Source organism: Strigops habroptila, chromosome Z, assembly GCF_004027225.2.
Source record: "Strigops habroptila isolate Jane chromosome Z, bStrHab1.2.pri, whole genome shotgun sequence".
Lineage (NCBI taxonomy): Eukaryota > Metazoa > Chordata > Aves > Psittaciformes > Psittacidae > Strigops > Strigops habroptila.
In genome coordinates, this window is record NC_044302.2 from 71377662 (window position 1) to 71403993 (window position 26332).

The following is a 26332-nucleotide window of genomic DNA, read 5'->3' on the forward strand; positions in this document are numbered from 1 at the left end:
GTTTGTCTGCCTCCTGTATATGCAGAATTGGTTTTATTTTTTTTAGGTTGCTACCATTTATAAGCGCCCATACTATGAAAATCATTTACATGGGAAATGCAAGTTCCACTGTGAAATTACCAAGTTATGTCACTAATTTTATAGGATTTTTTGTACTCTGAAAAACTTGAAATCTCTTGATCCACAGTGGTATGGATTTTTTTTCCCTGTTTCAGTCATGCTGGAAATATTAGAAGGTGGTTGAAAATGTTACTTCCTCTGTAGTACCAAGAATATGATTGTATCATCCTGTTATGCGGAAGTTAATGTCTGTCAACAGTATCTGATTTTACTTTTATAAGGTATATATTAAACATGACTTAAGAGCATTGAGGATTTGGATTTGCTTAAGAAACATAAGATGTTTTTTCTAGCACATGCTGGGTGCAAGGAAAACTACAATTGCATTGCGGTAGTGGAGTACAAATTTATCTATGGTATCTCAAATTTTACAGGGCAAAGTAAAATTAGGAAATAAAGGACTAAAACAAGGATACGTGCAAGACAGCACAATAATAGAAGTTTTGTAATAAAAGATGTGCCATATGTGAAGGGAAAACAAAAGTAATAATACTTTTTTGTTCCATAATAAGTAATGTGATTGATAGAGTAGTAACAGACCACTGTGTTGTATGAAGCAGGTCTGTATTCGGTGGTGTTCACTAGTTCTAATGATGGATGTTGCTTGGGGAGGAAGGAGGGAAAGGTGGGGGGGGGGGGGGGGGAGAGGGAGAAATGGTGAGAAAAACAAAAGGGAAAAACCCTTCTCAGTGGCCAGTCAGAAAGATAACTGTGTGCAGCCTTCCGCACCCTCTCCAGTAGAGCAAGTGGTTGCTTCATCATATTTTCCTACAATAACTGTATTTTATGTCAAGATAAACTCCTCCTGGGTTGTTCCTGCTTATGCTGTTATTGTTGCTGGAAGCATGAATTGACTCGGGAAGGTGCTGCATGGCTGGTTCATTGCTGCGCTTTCTGCAACCACGGTAATGAGTTCTGTAGTGTAAACCAGAATCTACAACCAAATGTTGAAATCAGGGAAAAAGAGAAAGAAGGGGTAATTCTTATATCAGTCGCAATCATTTGGGAACCTTCCATAACAACAGTATCAGGGTTTGCAAGTATAAGTCCAGGAGATAAATAACAAGGAAAATAGCGCTGCAGGCATTCTGGAGTACACTATCCTGGGATCTTGTGTGAAGGCGTAGGTACCTAACAGTGCTGTGCAACATGTTAAAAAAGATGCCATAAATACAGAGGATCAAGAACAGTTCAGAAAGAGAAGATGACTAGGGAGGAAGAGAGGAGATTTATTTACCCAGAAAAGCTTTTAAATCAGTAAAAAGTATCTTATGGAGGTAACTGGATAATAGTTGATATTTCAGTAACTCATGGATGAGCTCCATTTCAAAATGAAACTGGTTTTGTATGTGTAAGCTTGGAACGGGGGGAATGCACTGTAAAGCCTAATGTGGTACTGTGTTGGTACCGATGGTTTTTTTTTCACATGCTTGGATACATAAAATTGTAATGATTACATAACTTTTTGAACCTCTTGGTAAGACATTCCTTTCTAGAGGCTTGTCAAAGTACATGTATATATTTATTCTTCTACTGTTTAATCACTTTTTTAAAATAGAGTAGGATTTTTTTTCAGATGAAGCTATTTATAGTATTCTAATTATAGAGTCACTTTCCACATGTAAATTCAACCTTCATTAACACCACTGCCTGTACATACCTATGGGCAGTTAGCACACAGCAGAGGGTGATTTTATTGAAATTTTCATTTTGTCTTGAGTCTACAGGCCTTGTCTAGTCTAGGCACTGACAGTTGTTTGGAATTAAGCAAATGGAATTTTGCCCATTTCTTCACTAATTACTTCTTACATAATAAAGTTTCTGCTAGAAATGATCAGTGCTAAGAAAAAATCTGATCCTAATAAGCAGCCCATTGCAGAAGGTGTACTTAACACTTGAAAGTTTATCTTAATACTGCAGGCCACATACAGCCACTGTCTAGAAAGATGTTTTGATGTAAATAAATGAAATTCTACTCATTCTCTCCAATAATTGCTTAGCAGAGTTTTAAGCTAACTCTAGTCTTTTCTGATTGCACCCTAAAAAACAACTGATCAGAATAGCAATCACTATTTAGCGATTAGCATTCAGCAGCAATACGTTTGCTAAGCATAATGAGAGACCAGACATCTAGTCAATGGATTTTGTGTGTATTCAGTGCTTATGTTTGAACATTTTTGTGCATAATTTAGCTCATTCTGTGGTCACAGGTCAAGTGAGTTTGATGCACTCAATGCGGAGCATTATAGACAGCTACCCAGTACATAATTCAGCTTCAATCTTAGAGTCTGCAAATCTGTGAATATGGCTTATCAGTTACCTCTTCTCCTAATTCAGCATCTACATGGAATATAATTAATGGTATTGATAGTGACATAACAGTGGGAATCCCTGTGTGGGAAAATAATATGATGACAACATTTTATTGTTATTTTTTCTAGCATATCTAGCAGAAACTTTATTATGCTATCATTTTTATATAGCATATCCTTAAAGCAGGAGACAAAGTGAAATTTCAAACATGAAATACAAACACTGTTACATACCATTAGAGTTGATCTTTGCTAATTTTGTTTCTCTTCTTCCTTTCATTCCGTGTTGACTGCTTTTGTGTCTTGGCAGCCTGATCATTATTCCTGCTGCAAGGCAAGATCATTTCTCTCAGGGACTTCATCTATTTTCCATCTCCACGTCGTCATTTCTGTTTAGCTTGCTTTTTTCATTATGTAGTCCTACAGCTTGATAGCAGCCTTTTTAACCTGGACTGCGTAGATAAAGATGAGGATTTTAATTGCATCTGCAGAAAGTTAATTCATTTGTATGTGTTAGATGTCTGAGTAACTTCAGCTTTGAGAGTGTATGTATTTTACAGCTGAGTTCATCAAATGAAGATGTTAGAGTGAATTCATTATTCATTTGTTTGCCTAAAAGGAAGCTGCAGGAAAAGAGAAGCTCTTTCGCTTATAACCTTTCACACTTTATTGGTTTTGTATGAAATGTCATCACCTGAATCTCATTTGACCTAAACCAGACTGGAGAGAGAAAGTCAGTCCCATCATTCAGTTACTGTGCACGTAATTTGTATCAAAAAGGTTGTATCAAAAAGGATTTTACACACTGGCAGTGCATGGAATGGTGTTGGGAGCATATTTGTCACATACACGAGTTTAATCTAAATGAAATAAAAGAACTTCATTAAAGGCTGCAAATTAGAGATTAAAAAGAAAAAAGTAGTTGTGTGTTATACTAAGGAAAGCTGTAAAACATTAATATGTGATACCTCTCTTCCCCACTTTTCTGTCTTCCCCTGTGCCCCCAGCAGTGCACGTTCTCCTTTTGTTTGTTCAGATCCTCTGAATTAACTGAATGTTCTGAGAACTTGTGTGCTGTAGTGGATGATGTGAATGATCAGATGAAGGTAGAGAATCTCACTTTATAGCAAAAATAGTATTGCCTGAAACAGGAAACATTTAGTCATGCCTCCTGTTTCAGGGTAGTAAATTGTTCTAGATCATCCACTTGAAAGAGAATTCAATCCTTTTCTTCTTTGCTATGCAATTACTTATTTTAAATAATTCCCTTTTTTTAAATAATCTTTTGGAATGGATAGAAACACTTACCTCCTTCTTAACTTCACTGGCAGTATTTTTTGTGGTGGGACCGTAGTGCCCAGGATTAGAATCTTCTGTCAAAATACTCCAATCAGTTTAAAGCTAACTGACAGTATAATGACCCTGGTAATTATTCAAATGTGAGCCAGATTCTGGACTTCTATACTGATGACGAAGGTTTTAGTTTTTGTCCTGATGCTACTAGCTTCATTCAGATTTGCTAATGACTAAGTGAACGCATGAGGAAGCTACATTTGTGGCACTCTGTTAGCCTGATCCAGACACTCATTTGACTGTCAGGAAGTGGACATCATCATGAATATTATAAAACAAGAATACATGAAAATACAAGCATAGAATAGTCATCTTCTTTATCGAAGTTTAAAGGCTTGAATCCTAAGTTTTTCCTGGGAAGGGAAAGATAGGAACAAACCCAGTAGAAAAGTCATGTATCCTGTCCCAGATTTTTTCCCCAAATATTGAAATAGGTAGGACTGTTCACATGAGTCCTGTCTCAGCTCCATAAGAACATCAAAGAATAGTTCGAAGTCCCTGGACTTAGCTTCTCTGACCTGGTGACTGATACCTTAGAGAGTCAGGACAGCTGACACTGTCCCGAGAAAAGCCAGGTGGACTTTTCCTGAGTTTTCTGCAATGCTAAATAGTTAATTCCTGTTGTTCCAAGTGTCGTGCTGATTCTTCCAAAATCAGAACACTCCATCTGAGTCTTTCAACTCATTTTTTATAGGTTTATAGACTATCCCATGTGTTAGAAAAATGGAGATTGGGTGACAGTAGAAATATCAAGTAGATGAAGATGCGTGTCTTGAAGGTGGAAACTGGAGTTAAATAGTTTTTGCAGTGGGTTTTTTGTTTTGAAGGAGTAAATAATAATAATGGTTTTAATATTATTAGTATAATAACATTAACAATTGGGGAGGCTTTTTTCAGATTCAAGTAGTGCAAAGAACAAAACCATTTGAATAAGCATGGTGAAAGTGTAATTGTACCTTGGCACTGTATGGTAAGAATGATTTTGAAACAAACTTCGGGCCACCAAAGATTTCTCAGTCTTGCTATACACATGGAAAACATAAAGGCAGGCCTGGAAAGAACCCTAAATTAATGTAATTGCAATGCACACATTACTAACATTTTTAACTAATCTTCATTTGTTGACTGAAGAGTAGGCACTGATATCTAATGTAGCTGACCTTATAGCTAGAACAGAGGCATAGTATTGTGCACAGCAGTAAGTAATAAGCAAATAAAATGAACATCATTGTTCTTTTGAATGTGTGAAATGCATAAAGATGTTTCAGAAAAATACAGGCTATGCAGCAGAGTTTTATGTGATTGTGGTAAAGGTAGTTTTCCATTTGTTTTGCAGAGCTTCTGCAGCAAATTTTGTATCTTTTCACCTAACAATGTTTTGACAGGTAATACTGGAGCTATTATCTATCAAAATACTGGATTGAAAATAAGTGACAATAAGACATCTTCACTAATATGAGTAGAAAAGTCATCAATACGTGCACTAAACAATTCATTACAGATCATATAAATATGCTCCCAAGTACACTTGTACTGTATTTAGACAAAATGTAATTGATTTGTGCATAAAAGCTGCACTGATGTTTTGTATTGGGCAGCACAGCTATGTAAAAAATCATAGGGTTTGGGGTTTTTTTAGGAAGTGAAGTATGTATTTACTCATAGGAAAATACAAATAAAAAATTAACTACGTTTTGCAGCAACTAGAAAAAATATGCATGTCTTTATCTGGTAAGAAGTAACATCTCTCCCAGCAGTTGTATTAGAGGACAGGACGTGTTGCAGATGGTATTTTCTCATATGGAATTGTATTGTTTTACTAAAGAAGAAATAAATGTGCAGTTTTGTCATTGTTCAGCCCCTCATTTTAATGGCAAGTCAAGAACTCTCTATCAGTAATGTAATATCAGAATCTTATTTTACTTCTTTAGTGTTCTCAGCATGCTAAGGTATGAGTCAGTCAGAAGAAGAATGAATGAGAAAGCTGGCAAAAAAAATATCCGAAGTCGAGTAGACCATGTGTTCAACAGATTTACAAAAACAAAAAAAAAAAATGTGTAGGTTTGTACTGTTGGGTTTTGGTTTTTTTTATTGTAACGGAATGCAACGGCCACAGTCCAAGAATTCCTACACCATTGTATCAGCTGAAGTCACCGGTTACCATGTCAGAATTGTAAAACTCAACCATATGGCTGTTCATTATGGAAGGATCCTCAGAGGCGCAAGAGCAGGCACTTGCTCAATTCTCACTGAAATGCAATCAGTCATAGGTTCTTAATTCATCTAAGAATCTAATCCTAGTATATACTAACAAAGACTGCACCCACCAATAAAGCTTAAAGTTTCTTTTTCTAGGCATGCTCCAGGCGGAGGTGCTGTGCCAAAGAGCTTCAGCTAAAACTCTGTTACGCCACCCAATCAAATATCTGTGGAAATGCCATACTATGAGCAGGGTTGACTTTGTATGAAACGAAATGTTTTAGTGCCACTTTAATGCCACTATACAGCTTGAAAGTAGTTTTGGCATGCCATGTCTGTTTATTTCAGCCTACACACATTTGGTGTTGAGGACATAGAGAATGAATGCTCCACATGAAAAGCTGTTGATAAATTACAAAGAATCTAGAAGAATGAGCAGAGGTTGGAGAAATGATCTATGGACAAAGTCAGAAATAATTGAATTTGGTTTATATATAAAAGAGTGAAGGGAAACATAATAGTCTTCCTGCATGTGAAAGGCTGTTAAAAATTTCCTGGCAATCAACCATTTTCCCTTCCTGTGGGGCGCTAGGAGGAAGAAATAAACTTTGTAGCAAAGGTGATTTATGTTAAACTATTAAAGAACTTCCAAAATGATATGTCATGAATGGAGCAACGTCTGTAGGATATTTTGTGTGGTCTCTTCCACTGTAAGCAAACCTCAAGAACTGTTTACGCCAGTCTTACCTGAAATGAAATGGCAATACCTGGAACTGCCACAAGTATTTTTCAAGGCAACTGTCTAGGGTTTTTTGTTATGATTCTGTGTCCATAAATGAGGTTGTTTCTCTTAGCTGTTACAGTAAACTGATAGCTCTCTGAAAAATATTATTTCCCTGAGGCAAATATATAGCAAGTGGCTTAGTCAAAACTATGTTGTAACTCTTAATTTGTTATTTGCTTAATTTGCTAGTTTATTTGCTTTGTGTTTAAGGTAAGACATACATTACTACCTCATATGATTCTTCTCTTAATACAGACAGAGATAATATGCCACATGTAGCAAATGTCCATTCACATTTTGAGTTAGAAGTTTCCTTGCAAAATTGAGATTCCCCCCCCCCCCCCCCCAAAATGCAGCGATTACTTCATATTTGTTTTATTACTGTAATATTACTTCAGTGTGGAGAGTTCAGTCAAGGAACTTCATGCTTGAAAAGGTCATTTCAGGTCCTTGAAAAGGAATTAATTTAGTATTGTTTAGGGAAAATAACGCCTAAAGAACAGTTCTCTTTTATGGTGAGAAACAAATCTGGAAAAGTCAAGTTCTTCAGACAGGTGTCTCTGAAAGAGAGTATTATGATTTACATTTTCCATGGTTTACAAAGCTTTTCGGCTTTTTTAAGGAAGTTAAGGAATTTAACTGGCTAATAAAAGGCACCTGTTGGTAATAGATAACTTTTTTAGGTGGTCTTTCTGGTTAATATCACAGGAAGTGTTTGAAGTACATTGATGAGGTTAAGAATTTTATCTGTGTATTAAACTAGGAGTAGAAAGCTCACCATGACTCAAAGTATCACTCAGAAATGAAAATCCAAAATGAAACCTATTTAGGTCCAAAAATGTTCTCCAATGTACCATTTCTCGTTTTTGTGCTGTTTCATCCATTCACTTCTGGCTTTCAATTGAACCAAAAACATGAGAATAATAGAATTTTGTTGCTCTGATGTTTCAGTTATGTGATTATTTTGTTTCACAGATTTCTTGCGTAATTTTCATACCAGCTAAAAGAGATAGCTCTCTTGTATGGACAACAGAAAAATCTTTGTCAGAGCACTTGAATAGTAAGCTGAATTGTTCAGTATCTTCTTCATATTGTAATGTAATATTTTGTTCTGTGAAAGGATTATTCAGGCTGCACACAGTGATCAGCCTTGAGTACAGGAAGAGGACGAATTAAAAAAAAAAAAAAAAGTTGGCCCATTCTCTTTTCCTCTTGGTTCCATTCATCTAAACCATTTTAAGACCTTTCTAGAAAATCTTGATGTACTTAGCTCTTTGGCAGACTCATCCTTCAAAATCAATTCACTAGGACCCTGCCTTCCCGGCTGTTAGGAGGAGTTCAAAAAGGGCATCTCACAATGATGCTAGCAATATGGTTTTGTACTGTTCTTGACATGTATAGGTGAAGATGAAAGACAAGATAGAGCAAGCATGCCCAAGAGAGCTTTCAATTATCTCTTTCTTTCTGTTTTAATAATCATGCCACACTCTGTTCTAAGAATCAAAATGGAAAAAATCTGAGGGTTATCTTTTTCATTACGAATTATCTTTAATATTTACTGTTAGCCTATTAATCATATCTCAGAAATTTCAAAAAGTAAGGTTGTAATGATGGTTGATTTGCAGACTTACTAAAGGACTAAAGTTTGTTATGAATTGATCTGCCTAAAGTTCATTTATGTTGTCTCCAGATCCTATTTGGAACTTCTTTTTCAAGGCTACCATAATTAAGACCTTAGACAGAATTATTTAGATTTGAAAAGACCCATAAGATCATTGAGTCCAACCATTAACCTAACACTGCCAAGTCCACTGCTAAACCATGTCCTTAAGTGTCCCATCTACACATCTTTTAAGTACTTCCAGGGATGATGACTCAGTCACTTCCCTGGGCAGCCTGTTCCAATGCTTGACAACCCTTTCGGTGAAAAACATTCTTCTAATATCCAATCTAAACCTCACCTGGCGCAGCGTGAGGCTGTTTCCTCTTGTCCTGTCGCTTGTAACTTGGGAGAAGAGACCGATCCCTGCCTCACTACAACCTCCTTTCAGGTAGTTGTAGAGAGCGATATGGTCTCCCCTGAGCCTACTTTTCTCCAGACTAAAAATGAACATCTTTGTATTTATGTACTCATAGGTATGTATCTGCTGTAAATCTTTATTAATAGAGACAAGTGCATGCAAATGTTCTTTTTTCTGTAATAAAAAATGAATTCAAAGAACAAAGATTTCCAGAAGTAATTAATTGTTTTGGGAATATACTTGGTGAGTCTTAGAAGGATCTGTCTACCTGTGGCTGAGTACTCAGTTCTTTCAGAATTTAGGATTCTATTAAATTCTATCTCTCTGAAAGCAAAATTGAAAACTTTAAACTGTTTTATTTTCAGCCTTATTTCTGAATACAAGTTTCTATTTTCAATCTGTCATTTCAAGTGAATGAGTGACGCTTGAGCAAATCTTGTTCAAATAAGGCCTAAAAAATGTGTTTATTTTTGTTTATTTTTTTTTTAATCTTTGCATTACAATCTCATATACTAGTGCCAGTGCCTACAATCTTTAGACTCCAATCAGCCTAATCTTTAGGTGGTGAGGCATTGTTGCAAAAAAGAAAATGCCTTTAGAGTAATAGCTGCTTGGAGACAGAACATCAGCTGGAATGTCTGATTCACTAACCTAGCCTGATAGGGTTTGAGGCAGTTTGCATCACCAACAACTGGCACTCTTTTGTTCCATAATTATTATTATCATTCATTGTCATTGTAGAGATACTTTATTTTTGAAGGAAGACAATATGAAATTGTTGTTGGAAAGTTTTGTCTGCAAAAGACAATTATTATTAACAAATTTCATAACATACTGTTGCTATTTCGAATTCCAGATTCAGCATAATTCATATGCTGTTCATACAACAAGAAATGTACTAGATGAATCTACCTACAACTAGTTTTCTGTATCTTTCCTGATCTGCGTTTTGTCATTACAATCTCAGATGGCCTGTAACAGCTGGCTCATGTCAGAATCACCTGAAGGAGCTTTTCAGCCTGAATGATGGAACTTTATGCTGGAAAATTATTTCTCTACCATTGAATGTCAGGAATCTTTGTATTCATATGTTCGTATGGAAATACCCTTCCTTCAGCTTTTTTGGTGCATGGCAGTGCCTTCTCTAGTGTCTATGACTTACTGAAGTGTGAATATCCATGAATCTTCTTAGGAACTCTGTAGCTACTTAAACCTCTCAAGTCTGAAATAGTTTCAAGCTTCTCATTTTTAATGGAAAAGAAAGAACTTACATTTTCTTACAGCTTTGCTTTCAGTGAATGCTTGTACTTCCATGAAGAGCAAGGATTCGCGTGATCTGAGTAGAAGAAATGTAAAAAAAGCAAGCATGTGTATGTTTAAGGGGCAGGTTAAGAGAATGTGCCTATCATTAGTTACATCTTCTAGCTATGTCTACTTAAAAGATTTCATATTACATTTAGTAGTCTTTTGAAAGCTATTCTGATCTCAAATGTTTTGGCATGTGCAACCTATGATCATGAGATAGTGAAAGTAGTAGTAAAAGTTATGCTTGTAATTACTCATAATCGAATTTCTCTTTAAAAAACATTCTTTGAAATCACCAGTGAGGTTTGGTTTTTTTTGTGCTCATGTGTCTCTTCCATTCATCCTGCCATCTTTAGTGACAAGGAAGAGAATATTAGGGAATTATTGATGAAAGCTGTTCTCTGTAACCATGTACAGTTCGTGGCACAGAAGAGCTCTCACTGAGTGCAGATGACCATAGTCAGCAGAGGAGATGATCAACCCTTGGCACTAGGAGCTGGGTGGATAAGAGTGGGGTGAGGACTGTGAAATTCACCAAAGCTATGTTACAAACTAACTCTAAAAATACATAAACCTTGTAACTGTATTTCTGAAGGAGGATGCATGTTATCATCACTATACTTAAAGTTGTCTGTTTTACAAACAATGTACACAAGTGAGGAAGAAATTGCCCATATGACAGGGAAATTGCGCACAGACTAAAGAACTAAAGGAAAAAACCCCAACCTGGCAACTAATTTAAAAATTGGCTTGCTGACATTTAGTGTTAAATTTGGATGACTCAAGGGGTTTGAGAATTTTTTTCTGAAAAAAGCATTAGTATATAACCCCTGAAAAATAAACTTTAAGTGCTGAAGTGTATGATCTTAACATAGGATAAAACATTTAACAAGAACTCTGTCTCAAAAAGTAGTGCCTTTGTAATTAAATTATTTGATTCTCTGCTACTGGTGAAGTCCAATAGAAAACATCATTCTGATCTCTCACAAAGATGAATCGGACTCTAAATTGTTAGGAGTATTGGGAATGTAAGGTTTATGATCACAGAGCAAAAGAGTGTAGGAGGCAGGTAAGGTCACATCTCGGAATAAGACCTCTTGTTCTCAGAAAAATGAAAAAGCAAAAGAATAAAAGATGTAGTTCCATCAACTTGTGCTTAATGTGCTGTTCCAGAAGGCCAAACATGAATAAGAAATCAAGTTTTCTTTCTAAAAATTTGATTCTTATTTTTATCGGTTTCCACTTTCAAATAATACAAGCACTGGTCTACAAATTGTATTTATTTTTGAAAAGCATCTTCTTCCAGTAGCAGACCTCTGCATGACCTAGTTCCAACAGAAAGTATTTGTCGTGGTTTGAGCCCAGCCGGTAACTCAGAACCACACAGCCGCTCGCTCACTCCCCTCCTTCTTCCTCTCCCTGCTCCCAGAGGGATGGGGAGGAGAATCAGAAGAATGTAACTCCCACGGGTTGAGATAAGAGCAGTCCCGCAACTAAGGTATAATACAAAACCGCTACTGCTGCTACCAATGATAATAATGATTAGTGAAATAACAAGGGGAGAGGATACAATTGCTCACCACCCGCCGACCGATACCCAGCCTGACCCGAGCAGTGATCTGGGCCTTCCGGGTAATTCCCCCCGGTTTATATACTGGGCATGATGTGCTGTGGTATGGAATACCCCTTTGGCCAGTTTGGGTCAGGTGTCCTGTCTCTGCTTCCTCCCGGCTTCCCCTCCTCCCTGGCAAAGCATGAGACTGAGAAAGTCCTTGGTTGGAATAAACATTACTTAGCAACAACTAAAAACATCAGTGTTATCAGCATTGTTCCCAGGCTGAAAGTTAAAAAACACAGCACTGCACCAGCTACTAAGCAGGAGAAAAATGACTGCTCTAGCTGAACCCAAGACAGTAGCCACCCCTTATTCCATACCATTCATGTCATGCTCAGATCCCACATCTCTCAGCACACCATCGCCCCTGTCCCATATATACACATATATACACCCACACCCACACACAGAGAAAGATACCATTCCCTAGTCCATGGACCAATCCCTGTAAAATTGCTGAACTCATTCAGTCCATGATGTCAGACTCCATCTCTTGTAATAGTCTTTCAGGGCAGGAGGGACGGTATGTAGTGTTGGATTGTTGCCTGCTGATAATACCGCCAAACTCGTCTGGTCACTGCTGAGCTCATCTGGTTTCCTCAAAATTCATTCTTTGTTGAGGTGATGATTGGAGGGAAGTCAGGGTCAATTGCTGGCGACCTGAAGATATCTAGCTGGTGGGCTATAAAAGTGTTATAGAGCAGGCAACAGCGTACAATTGAGTTCATTGGCTGTTTTCCCCCAAAATCAAATCCCCTTGAGGTACACATCGGACTTCCCCATCTTCCCGCATTACTCACCAAGTATATCCAGGTCCCTGAGCAAAAGCAACCCCACGAGTGGGTTTGCTTTTACCTGAAGCAGGAATAACCCAGACTGTCTTCCCCAACAAATTCTTTATGTGCACCACAGGAACTTTATCCTCCTCTACAGTACGTAAAAGTTCTGATTGGGCTGGGCCAGCCCTGTTGGCAGATCCCCTAGTGTTGACCAACCAGGTGGCTTTTGGTAAATGTGTATCCCAGTGTTTGAAAGTCCCACCACCCATTGCTCTCAGTGTAGTTTTTAACAGCCCATTGTACCATTCGATTTTCCCAGAGGCTGGTGCATGGTAGGGGATGTGATATACCCACTCAATGCCATGCTCTTTGGCCCAAGTGTCTATGAGGTTGTTCCAGAAATGAGTCCCATTGTCTGACTCAATTCTCTCTGGGGTGTCGTGTCGCCACAAGACTTGTTTCTCAAGGCCCAGGATAGTGTTCCGGACAGTGGCATGGGGCACAGCGTATGTTTCCAGCCATCCGGTGGTTGCTTCCACCATGGTAAGCGCATAGCACTTGCCTTGGCGGGTTGATGGGAGTGTGATATAGTCAATCTGCCAGGCCTCCCCATACTTGTACTTCAGCCATCGTCCTCCATACCAGAGAGGCTTTAACCGTTTGGCTTGCTTAATTGCAGCACATGTTTCACATTCGCGAATAACCTGGGCAATAGTGTCCATCGTTAAGTCCACCCCTCGGTCACGAGCCCATCTATATGTTGCATCTCTGCCTTGATGGCCTGAGGTGTCATGGGCCCACCGGGCTAAAAATAATTCACCCTTATGTTGCCAATCTAAGTCCATCTGAGCCACTTCAATCTTAGCAGCTTTATCCACTTGCTGGTTATTCTGGTGTTCCTCAGTGGCCCGACTCTTGGGTACATGAGCATCTACGTGGCGTACCTTCACCACCAGGTTCTGCACCCGAGCAGCGATATCTTGCCACAATGCAGCAGCCCAGATGGGTTTACTTCTGCGTTGCCACTTGCTCTTTGTGCCTCTCGTTTGTTTTTGCTTACAGGGGCGACGGACATTGTCACAAACTGGCCATTTGGTTTAGCTGCAGTGTTTGTCACTGTGGTTGGAGTGGCTGCAGTGTCTGCCACTAGGATTAGAGTGGTTGCAATGTCTATTGCTGGGGTTGGTGCAGCTGTTGTGCTTGGGAGTTGAGTAACACCAACAGCTGCATTGTCTGTTGCTGTCAGGGTTTGAGTAGCTACTGTACTTGTCACTGGGGTTGGTGTAGCTGCGGTGCTTGGAGTAGCTATACTGTCTGTTGCTGTCGGGGTTTGAGTAGCTACTGTGCTTGTCACTGGGGTTGGTGTGGCTGCGGTGCTTGGAGTAGCCGCATTGTCTGTTGCCGTCGGGGTTTGAGTAGCTGTTGTGCTTGTCACTGGGGTTGGTGTAGCTACTGTATTTGAAGTTGGAGTAGTTGCGTTTTCTGCTGTGGTCAGGGTTTGAGTAGCTGTTGTGCTTGTCACTGGGGTTGATGTAGCTGCTGTACTTGGAGTAGCTGTGTTGTCTGTTGTGGTCAGGGTTTGAGTAGCTGCTGTGCTTGTAGTTGGCATAGCTGCGTTGTCTGTTGCTTTGCCATCAGATCCAGAGACATTTTTTTCCCTTTGAAGGTGCTGGATAGTGTTGAGCAGGGCTCTGTAGGCGTAGGCCAAGCCTCAGGACGTTGCAGCGAGTTGTCCCTCTCTGGTATAAACAGAACGACAGCACACCTCGTTTAAGTGTTCTACTAGTTTTTCCAGATGTTGCACTTGTTCAGTGGTGAAGTTCTAAAGCACTGGAGGGGCCCACTGGCCTAGATGCTTGCCTATACTATCCCACACACCCTGCCACTCATGACTGTCCAGCCTCAGGGAAGATCTCTTGGTGGTCCTCCTATATCATCGTCTAATCCCAGACCAGATTTGAACCCGATACTGCTTAACTTTCGAGATTAAATGAATTAGGATGTTCCCAGGACGGGATGGCCGTGGGTAAAACACACTCCGTATGTTTGCCAACATGCTGATCCCTAGCACAATCAGCAGGCAGGTTTCGAGGGTATTCAAAGGCCATCTAAAACCTTCAGAACTTTCAACGGCTGTTGCACATAGGCTGGTGGGGGAACGGGGGGTGAAGGAGAATGCCTCCTTCGTAAGCTGGCCCCCCGAGGAGAAAAAAAAGATATGCAATTGCTAAAATATTTCATTATATACCTCCCAATGTATAGAGGTGATGGCCACGCTGGAAGCACAAACCAGACCAGTTTCATGATCAATGAGTCTATTGTATTACAAGTCGCTACCATGAAGTACAGTGAAACAAGAACCTTAGCCCAGGCCCCCCAGCCGATAAACACTAAAACAGCAAATAGTGGCTGTAAGTAAGGTACAACATGCTGAAACTCTGAGATCAAGCGCAACAAGTCTGAGAGCCAAATAATCACCATTGTGACGAGTAGTAACAATGAATGCTTATCACAAATATGATTAAACACACTCTGGTCAGATCTGTCGTTATCTCAACCCTTCATGCCCCACGTTGGGCGCCAAAAAGAACTGTCGTGGTTTGAGCCCAGCCGGTAACTCAGAACCACACAGCCGCTCGCTCACTCCCCTCCTTCTTCCCCACCCCGCTCCCGGAGGGATGAGGAGGAGAATCGGAAGAATGTAACTCCCACGGGTTGAGATAAGAGCAGTCCTGCAACTAAGGTATAATACAAAACTGCTACTGCTACTACCAATGATAATAATGATTAGTGAAATAACAAGGGGAGAGGATACAATTGCTCACCAGCCGCCGACCGATACCCAGCCTGACCCGAGCAGTGATCTGAGCCTTCCGGGTAACTCCCCCCGGTTTATATACTGGGCATGATGTGCTGTGGTATGGAATACCCCTTTGGCCAGTTTGGGTCAGGTGTCCTGTCTCTGCTTCCTCCCGGCTTCCCCTCCTCCCTGGCAAAGCATGAGACTGAGAAAGTCCTTGGTTGGAATAAACATTACTTAGCAACTAAAAACATCAGTGTTATCAGCATTGTTCCCAGGCTGAAAGTTAAAAAACACAGCACTGCACCAGCTACTAAGAAGGAGAAAAATGACTGCTATAGCTGAACCCAGGACAGTATTTTATAATAATTGTAAAATTATTGACGTTTATGTTACATAAACTCATATATTAAACAACAACGAAACAAAAAAATATCAAACAAAGAAAAACCGAACAACAAAAACAAAACACTAAAATCTGCACCTAAAGTAACAAGCACATTTATTTTCTCCCAGCCTAACTGAAAAGGACCAATTTTCTACAGGCTTCTAAACCAGAGTTATGCTTAACTTTAGATTGTTATGCAAAATAAAAATAAAACAACGATTTTCTGTTTTTTGCAAAGATGCTGGTACCCTACTACGTTCTGAATTTCCATTTATTTTTTTGTGTTGAACATTTATTTCTCTCTGTTATAGAATCATAGAATGGTTTGTGTTGGTAGGGACCTTAAAGATCATATAGTTCCAACCCCCCTGCCATGGGCAGTAACACCTTCCACTAGACCAGGTTGCTCAAAGCCCCGTCCAACCTGGCCTTGAACACTGCCAGGGATGGGGCAGCCACAGCTTCTCTGGGCAACCTGGTAATAATTAGGAATTACTTTCCTAATGTCTAATCTAAATCTACCCTCTTTCAGGTTTGTTACCAAATTACATTTGGAAGTTGGTTTTATAAAGTCATTCTGGTGAAAAACTGGTTAATTTTTCAGGCATGCTCTCTGAAAGCTGGAACTGCTTCTCAAACATACAATCTATACGTCAGAACTGCAGGGTAGAGTGGAGAAATACATGTTTAGGCATGCAAAGGCCTAGCCAGACATTTACTTCTTGTATTAATTTTATTAAATGTACATAAAGTATTCTACCATTTCTATTTTTTTTTTAAGCTCACTCAAACCAAACAGGTTTAGTCAGAGCTTAATAAATAATAAACCACAACTTTTTTGTCTAAAATATGGCTAACCAATTAGTTATGCTAATTATGCTGTGTCTATGCTAATGATAAAGTGAAACTAGCTTTATATTTATATTATTATATATATTACTTATATTGAAATAACTCAATTAAAAATATACTTTTCTGTCCAATTTTCATAAGACCACAATGGCATCTTTTAGAATTGGGAATCTTGCAAATAAATCACTGCTATTCATGAAGTACTTGAAATACTTTTGCTTTCAGTATTTCAGTAAATAGCACAAGGAAGTAACTACCTAATTCCTCCTAATAAGATTACTTTATACACTATTTATCCCATTTTTAAGACTGTAGTATCAATAAATATTTTGAGCTACTTTGTTCAAATTCTTTATCTATAAATTAAGCTATCAATTCCCAGAAAAATTGTTTCAGGGGGTTTTGTCACTATTGATTGTTCATCACCTGTTTCAGTGGTTAGATTTTTTTCTCCTCTTTATCCAGATTACTTGTTCTCAGACTGTGATTTGTGAACTGTTAGTGATCTGTGACCTGTAAGTCTCAAAATAAAACCATCTGCAAGCAAAAGCTATTTAGGACTGGGGAGTTTGAAAGCATACAGTCTTTTTCAATAAGTACTGTGCAGAGTTAGAAACTGGAGAACATCAAAAGTTTCAAAGATGCATATGTTAATTTTCCATTTTGGGGGAATCATCAGTTTTTCTCTTGGATTAGCATGATAATTCGCATTCTTATCAGAAATACTATGCAATATTCTGCTTTTGTTGTTTCTTACAGTTAGTGTATTCTCACTGAATTTGATATGAGTCTTATTAATATTAAATAAATAAATTAAATAAATGCAATGTAGTATTACTGGGCTCAGAATACACTTCTGTACCAAATGCAAGGCTAATTGATTAAAATTTATTACTATAAATGAAATAGAGACTTGACTATCTCAGTCACTGATCTATCAGTTACTGAAAGCAAATATTTTTAATTATTAGGTCATATTTCTAGCTACTATAGATTCTTTCTAATTTAGTGTATCTATACTTATTAGTATTTCTTAGTCATCTGCCCCACTGAATTTACAAATGCCCATTTACAAATGCCCATTACAGAAAAAGATACTGTAAGAGCTACTACCAGAAGAGCAGTTCTAGTGGATGATAAAATAAATTTCTTATGTTGGAACCTTGTTGTTGAACATTCTAACTCCACATACTTTAAAAACTTATAGTGATATACACTCAGATAGGTAATAAGTGTCACTTTTAAATGTGTTAAATGATTACATATTTTTCATTTCAGGTGAAGTGTGATCAATATTGGCCGAGCAGAGGCACAGAAACTTACGGACTAATCCAAGTAACCCTTTTAGACACCGTTGAATTGGCAACATACTGTGTTCGTACATTCGCACTTTACAAGGTATATATACTTATATATACTTATAATATAGTTTAAAATTTAAATGTTGGCAACTTTTGTCCTTCCCTTTTCTTCCCTTCCCTTTCCACAAAAAAATATTTAACTCATTGAAATAACAACTAAAGCTCTAGCGTTTTTTTATGAGGCATTACTGTGCAGTACAGTTAAAGTTCTTTTATTGTTTGAATCCTGCAATTGAGAATATAAGAAACATTTGTCTCCATAGCCTGAGCTCCTTTTTTCTCTGGCCCCAAATGTGATTTAAATACACTTTGCTGGTATATATGCTTCTGCAGTTGTTTCATTGAAAAATGCCAATATCACATCAAGTGACAGTTTTGTCATTAATTTTTTTAACACTGTAGAATGGTTCAAGTGAGAAAAGGGAAGTGAGGCAATTCCAGTTCACTGCCTGGCCTGACCATGGTGTCCCAGAACACCCAACACCGTTCTTAGCTTTCCTGCGACGAGTGAAGACCTGCAACCCACCTGATGCAGGACCTATGGTTGTACACTGCAGGTAGGCTCAGAATTCCTTTCAAAGCATCTTATGTCAATATTACTGTTCTGTGTTGCAGAGAAAAACGCTCTCTTCTTTCAAAGAGACTTCTGAGTCTGTCAAAGAAAAAGATGGTTGCATTGCAAATTCACGACCTGAGTACAGCGCTGCTAACTTGGTTGGGCCAGAATTATTTTCTTTGGTCTGTGCAAGAGGAATTAATTTTAAAATATGTAAAGGTCTACAGGGAGAATGTCTGCAGGGACAATACAGATACAGCTATGGCATTCAGAAGGTGCCATTAAAAAGTTTTGCTTTAAGAACCTGAATATTAAAGAGTCAGCAATGAAACATCTTTGGAATTATTACTTATATTGTGTATGAAATTAAAGAACATGAAACTTAAGAAAGATAAATGGCAACTTTTATTTACAATAGGTAGAAACCTTACTCTGTTTTCAAGTTTAAACCATCAGCTTAGGACTGTGAGGAGCTGGAACTGCAAAGGATGTACCTGGGGAGCAGTCTGAGCTCATTTCCAGGGAAAGGAGTGCTACGTGCTGTTTGCAAGATAGCAAACCTCTTTAGGCATTAACAGGTACGAATTAATAAACTCTCAAGAGGAAAACATGCTCCTCTTAAAGTTGTAGGAGTAGGGAAAATGAAGAGATGGCCATTTTTTAGAAATCTTTGACAAGAGCCGATCTCAAAATCACACTGATGACATTGTCAGAACATATGTGCTGGTTCTGATCGAAATAAGCTTTAAGATGTATCCGCCTCATTCCAGGGCTATGTTGTTATAGCTTGTGTAGCTTACTGTGCTGCCCTTTTCAAAGCTAATGCCTGAGATCAGTGATTTTTGTGAGCTTCATTTTGGGATACCTTCAGTTCATAAAGGTGAGAGCTACTAACTATTCACTGTTCACTGAAGCTACAAATGCTTTGTGTATTTGAAAAATAGCTTTGCTTTTACCATCCAATAACTGAGGAACAAGAATTACAAGGATTATAGCCCCCTAGTTCTAGCTTCTTACATATTGGTAAGCCAAACATGAAAGCTGGTTATTTGAATATTTTCAAAGTGATTAAAAGAGGCTCTTGTAAATAAGACAGGAAAAAAAGTCAACAGGAAAACTAAATAAGAATTACTTCAGTGTTAAAAGGCACACACTGCTTAGAAAAGGTCAGAGAACATGGAATATAGACATTTAATGTTTATTGAAACACCAGGGTTAGGAATGGGGAATAAATATAAATAATAATACAAATCTATTTATGCAGTTTGCTGAGTATTGTCTGAATGGAGACAAATCTTTCTGTATCTTTATTTACAGGATCTTACAACATTTTGAATATTGCCTAGAATTATAGATTTCCTCAGCTTGAATTTCATCAGCTGGCTCCATATAGAGCATAACTGCAAAGTGAAGATGTTATGCTCTAAATCAAAACCAAAATTAATAGAGGAAATGAATCCTCCCACTCTGGGAAGTCTGTTAAATTACTAGAATGACCTAAATTCTCTCAATGCAAAAACAGATGAATTAGATTAGTTGTTAGGAGTCATACAGCAAGTGATTGGAACAGATGAAATAAAATACAAAACCTGTTATCACTCAGCAATATTGCTGAAATGCAAGGTCATTATTTTCTCTTTCATTGGTTATGCGTGCAAATTTCAGTGAAAGTGATAGGTGAGGTAGTAAGATTTGGTGGCTGTTGAGGGACTTTTTTCAGATTTTCTATTTATTTGTCAATATTCTACAGCATGCATATTCTAGTCGTAAATTTGTTGAAGCTTTTCACCTTATGTATAGCTCCTTGAGACGCTAAGATTTTAGGCATTTCACGCAAGCTAGCCTTTAAAATGCAGACTCCCACATATTCTATCATTTTAATAAGCCTTTTGACTCTCACTCCCAACAATTTGTCTATGAGGAGAATTAATGAAACCAAATTTCTTGATTATTTATATATTTATATCTCTGGGGTTTTTGGGTTGTTTTGTTGTTGGTGGTGGTTGGTTGGTTTTGGGGCGTTTTTTTGCATGTTTTGTTTGTTGGGGGTGTTTTGTGGCTGTGCATGTAGGAGCAAGTGCTGTGGACAGCCCAAAGTTTATGAATGTATTCATTAACTCATAAGTGTTAATGTGCTGACTATCTAATTGGTAGACCAACAAGAATAAGTTACTGAAGTCTTTCTTACAGCAGTAATGTTAATGTGGGTGTCTCTTTTCAGACATATCGTAGCAACACTGTATTTTGAGACTTGTGTTGCCTTATCATTTTGAATTTGACATTATTCAATTGGTAAAAGAAAATCCAAGTAGGAATGACAGAGCATCATCACAATTTTATTAGGCTAAAAGATATGTCTTTCATTCAGCAACATGAAAAACTTTAATATTTAGTTTGAAACTAAAGTACTGGACATGCCTACACATTTCATTTCAGGCTCAGAAAAATATTCATTTTATGTTAAAACAGAAAAATTAAACAAGTTTTGCATGTTGCTTGCTTTCAGATTTTTCTTTCCTCTCCTCTCTGTTGTTCACTTTGTAAATGTCTCCATTCTTCTAATCCTCAGTCATTTCACTTTTTTTTTTCCCCATTTTTTTTCTCTTCAGTGTCTGGAGTGCTTTTTATTCCATTAATTACTCTAATTATATTCTATTTCTGTCCTTTGATTCTGCTGTTTTCTCAGATTCATTTCACTAGTTTTTACCATCTTGCTGAGCAATTTCAATATGAAATAAGTGCCTACATGGTTTAGTATTTTCTCTGAAGAACGGTTGTTGTTTCAGTGGTAGCATTCTTCTGCCAATTTTTGTCATGCATCACCTTTCACTGCCTTCTGGTAGTCACCCTGTTCCACTAAGATATTTTATCTGTTCTTGATAAACTTCTTGGTTTTCATTTCTTCCTTTGCTGGCTCCTACTCTGCCACTGCAGCCTTTTAAAAAAAGTCCCTTCTTCCTTTTTCTGTATCTAGCTTATCTGTCACTGCCTCCCATTTTGTGTTCAGGACTCCCTAAGTCCATTTTCATTAAACTCATGTACTGCCATCACCCAGATAATAAAAGTATTTCAAACTTTCTTCACTAGAGCAAAACAATATAATACAAGACCATATCTTGTATCCTTTGCCTATGGTAGGTAGTGCTTTTCCAAGATACCCCACTGAAAGAATAATGAGTTTACTCCTCAGCAGGACATGGGATTCATAGTGGGAGTGTAAAACAACTGAGACAACACTCATACCTTCTTATATGTTTCTTCCAGTACCTAAAAAACTGTCAGAACTCAGGAAATTATCATAATGACATGTTATAGAAGTATAAATACAAGGGGGCTTACTTTTCAAAAATTCATAAGAAAGAGTAGGTGCAAAGAAGCCATGGAAGCATTTTTCTGCAAAGCTTTTAAGTAATAAAAAAAAATTAATATAAAATCTAGCAAGCAACTATGTACAGCGAGAAGCTATTTATCTATAGTATTTTTGAGAATTTAGCTCAGAGTTTCTTACTGCTTAAAAGCTGAGCTTCTTTTCACTTTTGATTCAGGTCAACACCCAGTAAATGCAACAGGAGCCTGACTAGATGAGGAATAAATGAAAGAGCCAGCTATCTGCATTTTGATCCTTAGACAATAACCCCCTATTTATTCTGTATTTATAAGCAGGTATTTTAAGTGAAAGGTTTAGCCCAACCTTTTCCTTACTGCATTCTCCAGATCTGCCTTAATACTCATGGTTGTCTTTCAGTCCACTTCATGTTAAGAGATTATGAGGTTTTTCCAGTTTGCTTGGTGGTTTTGGGATATGGCTATATATCCTGCAGAGAATTGTGGCCCCAGACCAGTTTGTATCAAACCTCAGTAGCTGATAAGCTAGTTTAATATCCTGTTCCTAGGAAATGGTTGTTGAATGTATGAAGAATTTATTTAATAACTTACAGTGTGCTTGGGAAAAGTCTGAGGTAAAAACCAGCAACAAGTGTAAAACTCATTCTATAAGCATTTGAATGCATTCTGTTCACATAACAGTGACTAGAATAAAAAAAAAATGCAGTTTTAACTGCTGAAATTACTGTGAATGTAATATAAGTATTACCATTCAAAATTACTAGACTTTTTAAAGTATGTTCTGATAAACCCATGTTAAACAAATGCCAGTGGAAGTCTTCATAAGTTCTTTGTGATGAAAACAAAGAAAAATACAGAATTATATGATCAGAATTTATGATAACATTAGTAATTGTTACTAATGTCCATGCAGCAAACATCTTTGCATGTTATTTACACACCTAATTTTGCTAATTAACAGTTTGCTTGGCTTTGAAGTATTGAATCTGAATACAATATAAAAGTCAAAAAACATGTTGAGCATTTCATAGGTACATTCTATCAGCCAAAACTCTTACCTATGCAGAAAAGTTGGCAGACTTTTAAGCTGAAAAAGTAATAAAAATATATTTAAAGCTATTTTATTTTTAAGGAGAAAACATAGATCATTGCTGAAAAGATTGTGAAGCACTAAATGTAACATTAAGGCCTGATCTAAATGCAGACTTTTTAATTTCTGTAATCAGATATTCTGGTAGGACTATCTGCATGAAAAAGGTGCCGTGGGAATAATATAAATGCATAATGCCATTGCACAATTTTTTCCAGGAAAAAAACCCCCATAGTTTACTGTCTATATCCACCTGAAAAGATAGGTTGGCAAATCAAGGTAAAGTTAAGTTTAGAAATGTATTTATTATAAACTGCCATGTTCAATGATCCTTGTTTTAGTTACATTCTCCCACCGACAGCAGTATTGTTATTTTCGGTAGAGGAAAGCAGATAAGTATAAGGTAAAGCTGCATGCAAAAAACCCTAATAACACAAAAGAAATTTAGCCTTCCCATCCTGTTTGTAGATACTTTTCATCCTGTGCGTTCAAATGTTGACTCGTCTTATTTAGAACAACTTGTGTGAAGATTTTTCTGTGGTGGTTAAAATCCTTGATGCAGGTAGATGCCTTCTTGTTTACAGAATCTTACATTTTAAGACTGTCCTTTCAGTCCCTTTGCACAGAAGTTGAGTAATATTCCAACCCAACTGTTCTCTCCGCATGATTTGCCTAATTTGCAGAGCTGATCTAGAAAAAAGGGTTTCTTTAATGAAAAAAATGCAGGCTTAAACCCCAGGATCCTGCATTGCTGAGGCTGTAATGTGTGGTCTAATGATAGTGAGGAAAGCACACGTTTTTGTTTGAAGTTGGATTAGTGCAGGCAAACAGGTGCTAATCAGATCACAATAAAATAGCACTGGAGGGTGTTTGGAGCTTTATGCCGCTATGTTTTCAAAACATCACAGAAACTTCAGTAGTTGGTTCAGTAACACTACATAAAAGCTTAAGATATAAGTGCAATCCCATATGTTTGAATCTTTCTTTTTAATACCAGCTCCAAGGGGCCTATCTTTAAGATACTTTGTGAAGTTTTGTCAGGTACTGTTAATGCTGCTATTGCGGACAGAAAAACTTGGATGTTTGGAAGAATGTGACTGTTTTAAGTAAATACATCTCTGAGTATACTAACATAACCATTTAGTACACTAAAAACAAGTTCATTTTCAAAAAAAACCCACAATCCAACACAATGTGATCCCGTATTTCTTAAAGTAGAATACTTACCTAACTTTTTTTCATTTCAGAATGAAAAGTAAAATCACATGAAAAGTAAAAAAGTGAAAAAGAAATATATATATATGAGACAATTATTTTCCAGTGGATTGTTTAATTCCTCTCTGTATTACTTGAACCTCCCTACTGCTTTTACCACATGCCTCACAAGCATACATTTTCTAATCCTTGCAATGAGTAGGTTGCAGGTGACTGCCTATCCTTTTTCATGGGGGTGGGGGGGAGGGGGGGAAGGGAAATCCCCCAGTATGTATTCAGAAATCTCTCAAATAAGATTGAAAAATGCTAAAAGCCTCCTCATCCATTCCCTCTCTCTACCCTGAGAGCAACTCAGGATGTTTCCTAACTTCCCTGGACAGCTGAAGGCTCTGGAGAGGAAAAGATAGTAAAAGCATTTTAGGATGACAAGTATTTTAATATCACAAATATTCTAAACTTTCTCTGCTTTACCCACATGTCTTTATCAAGCAGCTGTTGGGTTGCTACTGTATATTAGACTATGCTGGGTATAATCTATGTACAAAAACACTGTAACACTATTTCCTCTCCAGCTGTTAGTTGCAGGTCAGCATATATCTCATTAAGACAACTATTTTCCCAAAGTCTTTGTTCACAAATAACAAGCAAAAGAAGAGGGCTACGGCTGTTGTTAAATTCTTAAAACAATGCATAGATGGTGACCCTGGTAGGATGTTGAGTTCCTCTTAATATAAAAATACAGCAATGAGTACATGTCTGTGTTTTTCACTGTATTCTGTTTGTAACTGATAGTCTGACTGGGTGTCATTTCATTTCTACCTTTCTTCTTGGGAGTTACTTCATTTCTACATGTACCTCATACAAAGTACACCAAGGCTTACAGAATTTGATACTTTGGGACCTTGATCTCTGAGGAACTGGAACTGGATTCTCTTAATTTTGAAATTTTTGGATGGTTGTTCTGTCTGCATTTAGTTTTTGGAATTACAGAGTCTACTGGAAAGTGAGAAAGAGTGTAGAAGAAAGGTTGGTAAATGCTATCTGGCAGAAACAAAATACTGATGTCCCACCAGCACAATGATTGAGGGCGTCATCGAGTTGGGATTTGCCTTCATATCACCATAAAAACTTTCCAGGTTGTGAAAATTTAGATTCCTAAAGCTTCACAGTTGAAAACCCTGGATGTTTTATGCTGAATGTACAAGAGTTTTCAGCTAATTACTGTGCTATGCTCATGCAATTATTTAGACAAAAACAGAGTCTCCATCAGTATGCTGATAGAGCCACTGATGGATGTGTAACGCTGGATTTTTTTTCCTGTTTCAGATTCGGGTGTCTTTAGTTAGGATTATCTTGATTGCAAAGATGCCAGTTATCTTCCTCAACTGATCACTCTTTAAATGAAGGGCAGTTTGACTCTTACTAGCTTAATTTGTTTCCTTAAATTTAGGTGCTCACATACGAAAACCTGGAAGTATGAACATGACAAGGATTACTATACAGTAGTCATTGTGACAGTGTGCAGAATACTTAAAGATTGGCTAGGGTACCTTGATATTTTTAGTTTGAATAGGAAAATACTGTGCTACATTATCTAGAAAATCCTCCATGAGGTGTCAAACACCAGCAAATTGATGCTGATCCGCTTTCAAGTTTTGTCTAAACCAGTTTTGCACAGCAAAAAGCCTTTCCTAAAACCTGAACTGAAGCTGCTGTATGTACAGTATGTGCTTCCGTTGTTTGTAAGCATAAAAAAGTATCACTGGAACCACTAATAAAAATTCAAAGCATACAAAAAGTAATGGTAGTATTTCTTCATGCAGGTTCAAATAATGGAAAATACCTACTTGTGGTCTTTTTTGTTAAATCAGTCATATGTGTATAAAGCCATCTTTGGTTGGCACTTAGCCTGTGGTTCAGGGGATTATACCCCCACTGCTGTAACTCAGGGCAGGATTATCTTTCGAAATCCTAAAAAGATGCTGTGACTGCATAGGGCAAGATTTTGTTTCTAGTAGAAGTCAGAAATCTGTAAAGGAACGTAGTGAATACTATTACTAGATAGAATCAGTGGTCTATCTAGGCCTGTCTCTGACAATGGCAAATGTCAGAACTTTTAGGGGAAAGTATGAAACTCCAATGTCAACAGTTATTTCAGTAAAGTTTCCTTGCCAGCAGCAAGCAGTTATTGACTAGTATAGCCCTACTTCATGAGGATTTAAATTCTTTTCCCCAGT

At 37.6% G+C, this 26332-nt stretch overlaps 1 protein-coding gene across 50 annotated transcripts in view; it reads left to right on the forward strand.

Annotated features, from left to right (window-relative positions):
• The window catches only part of PTPRD (protein tyrosine phosphatase receptor type D), a 1245299-nt gene that overhangs the window by 1190368 nt on the left and 28599 nt on the right, over nucleotides 1-26332 (forward strand). For all 50 annotated transcript variants that reach the window (XM_030512143.1, XM_030512142.1, XM_030512141.1 and 47 more), the window contains 2 exons: nucleotides 17807-17926; nucleotides 18292-18446. In XM_030512143.1, the coding sequence (XP_030368003.1) occupies nucleotides 17807-17926; nucleotides 18292-18446 (275 nt within the window). The remainder of the gene's footprint in view (nucleotides 1-17806; nucleotides 17927-18291; nucleotides 18447-26332) is intronic.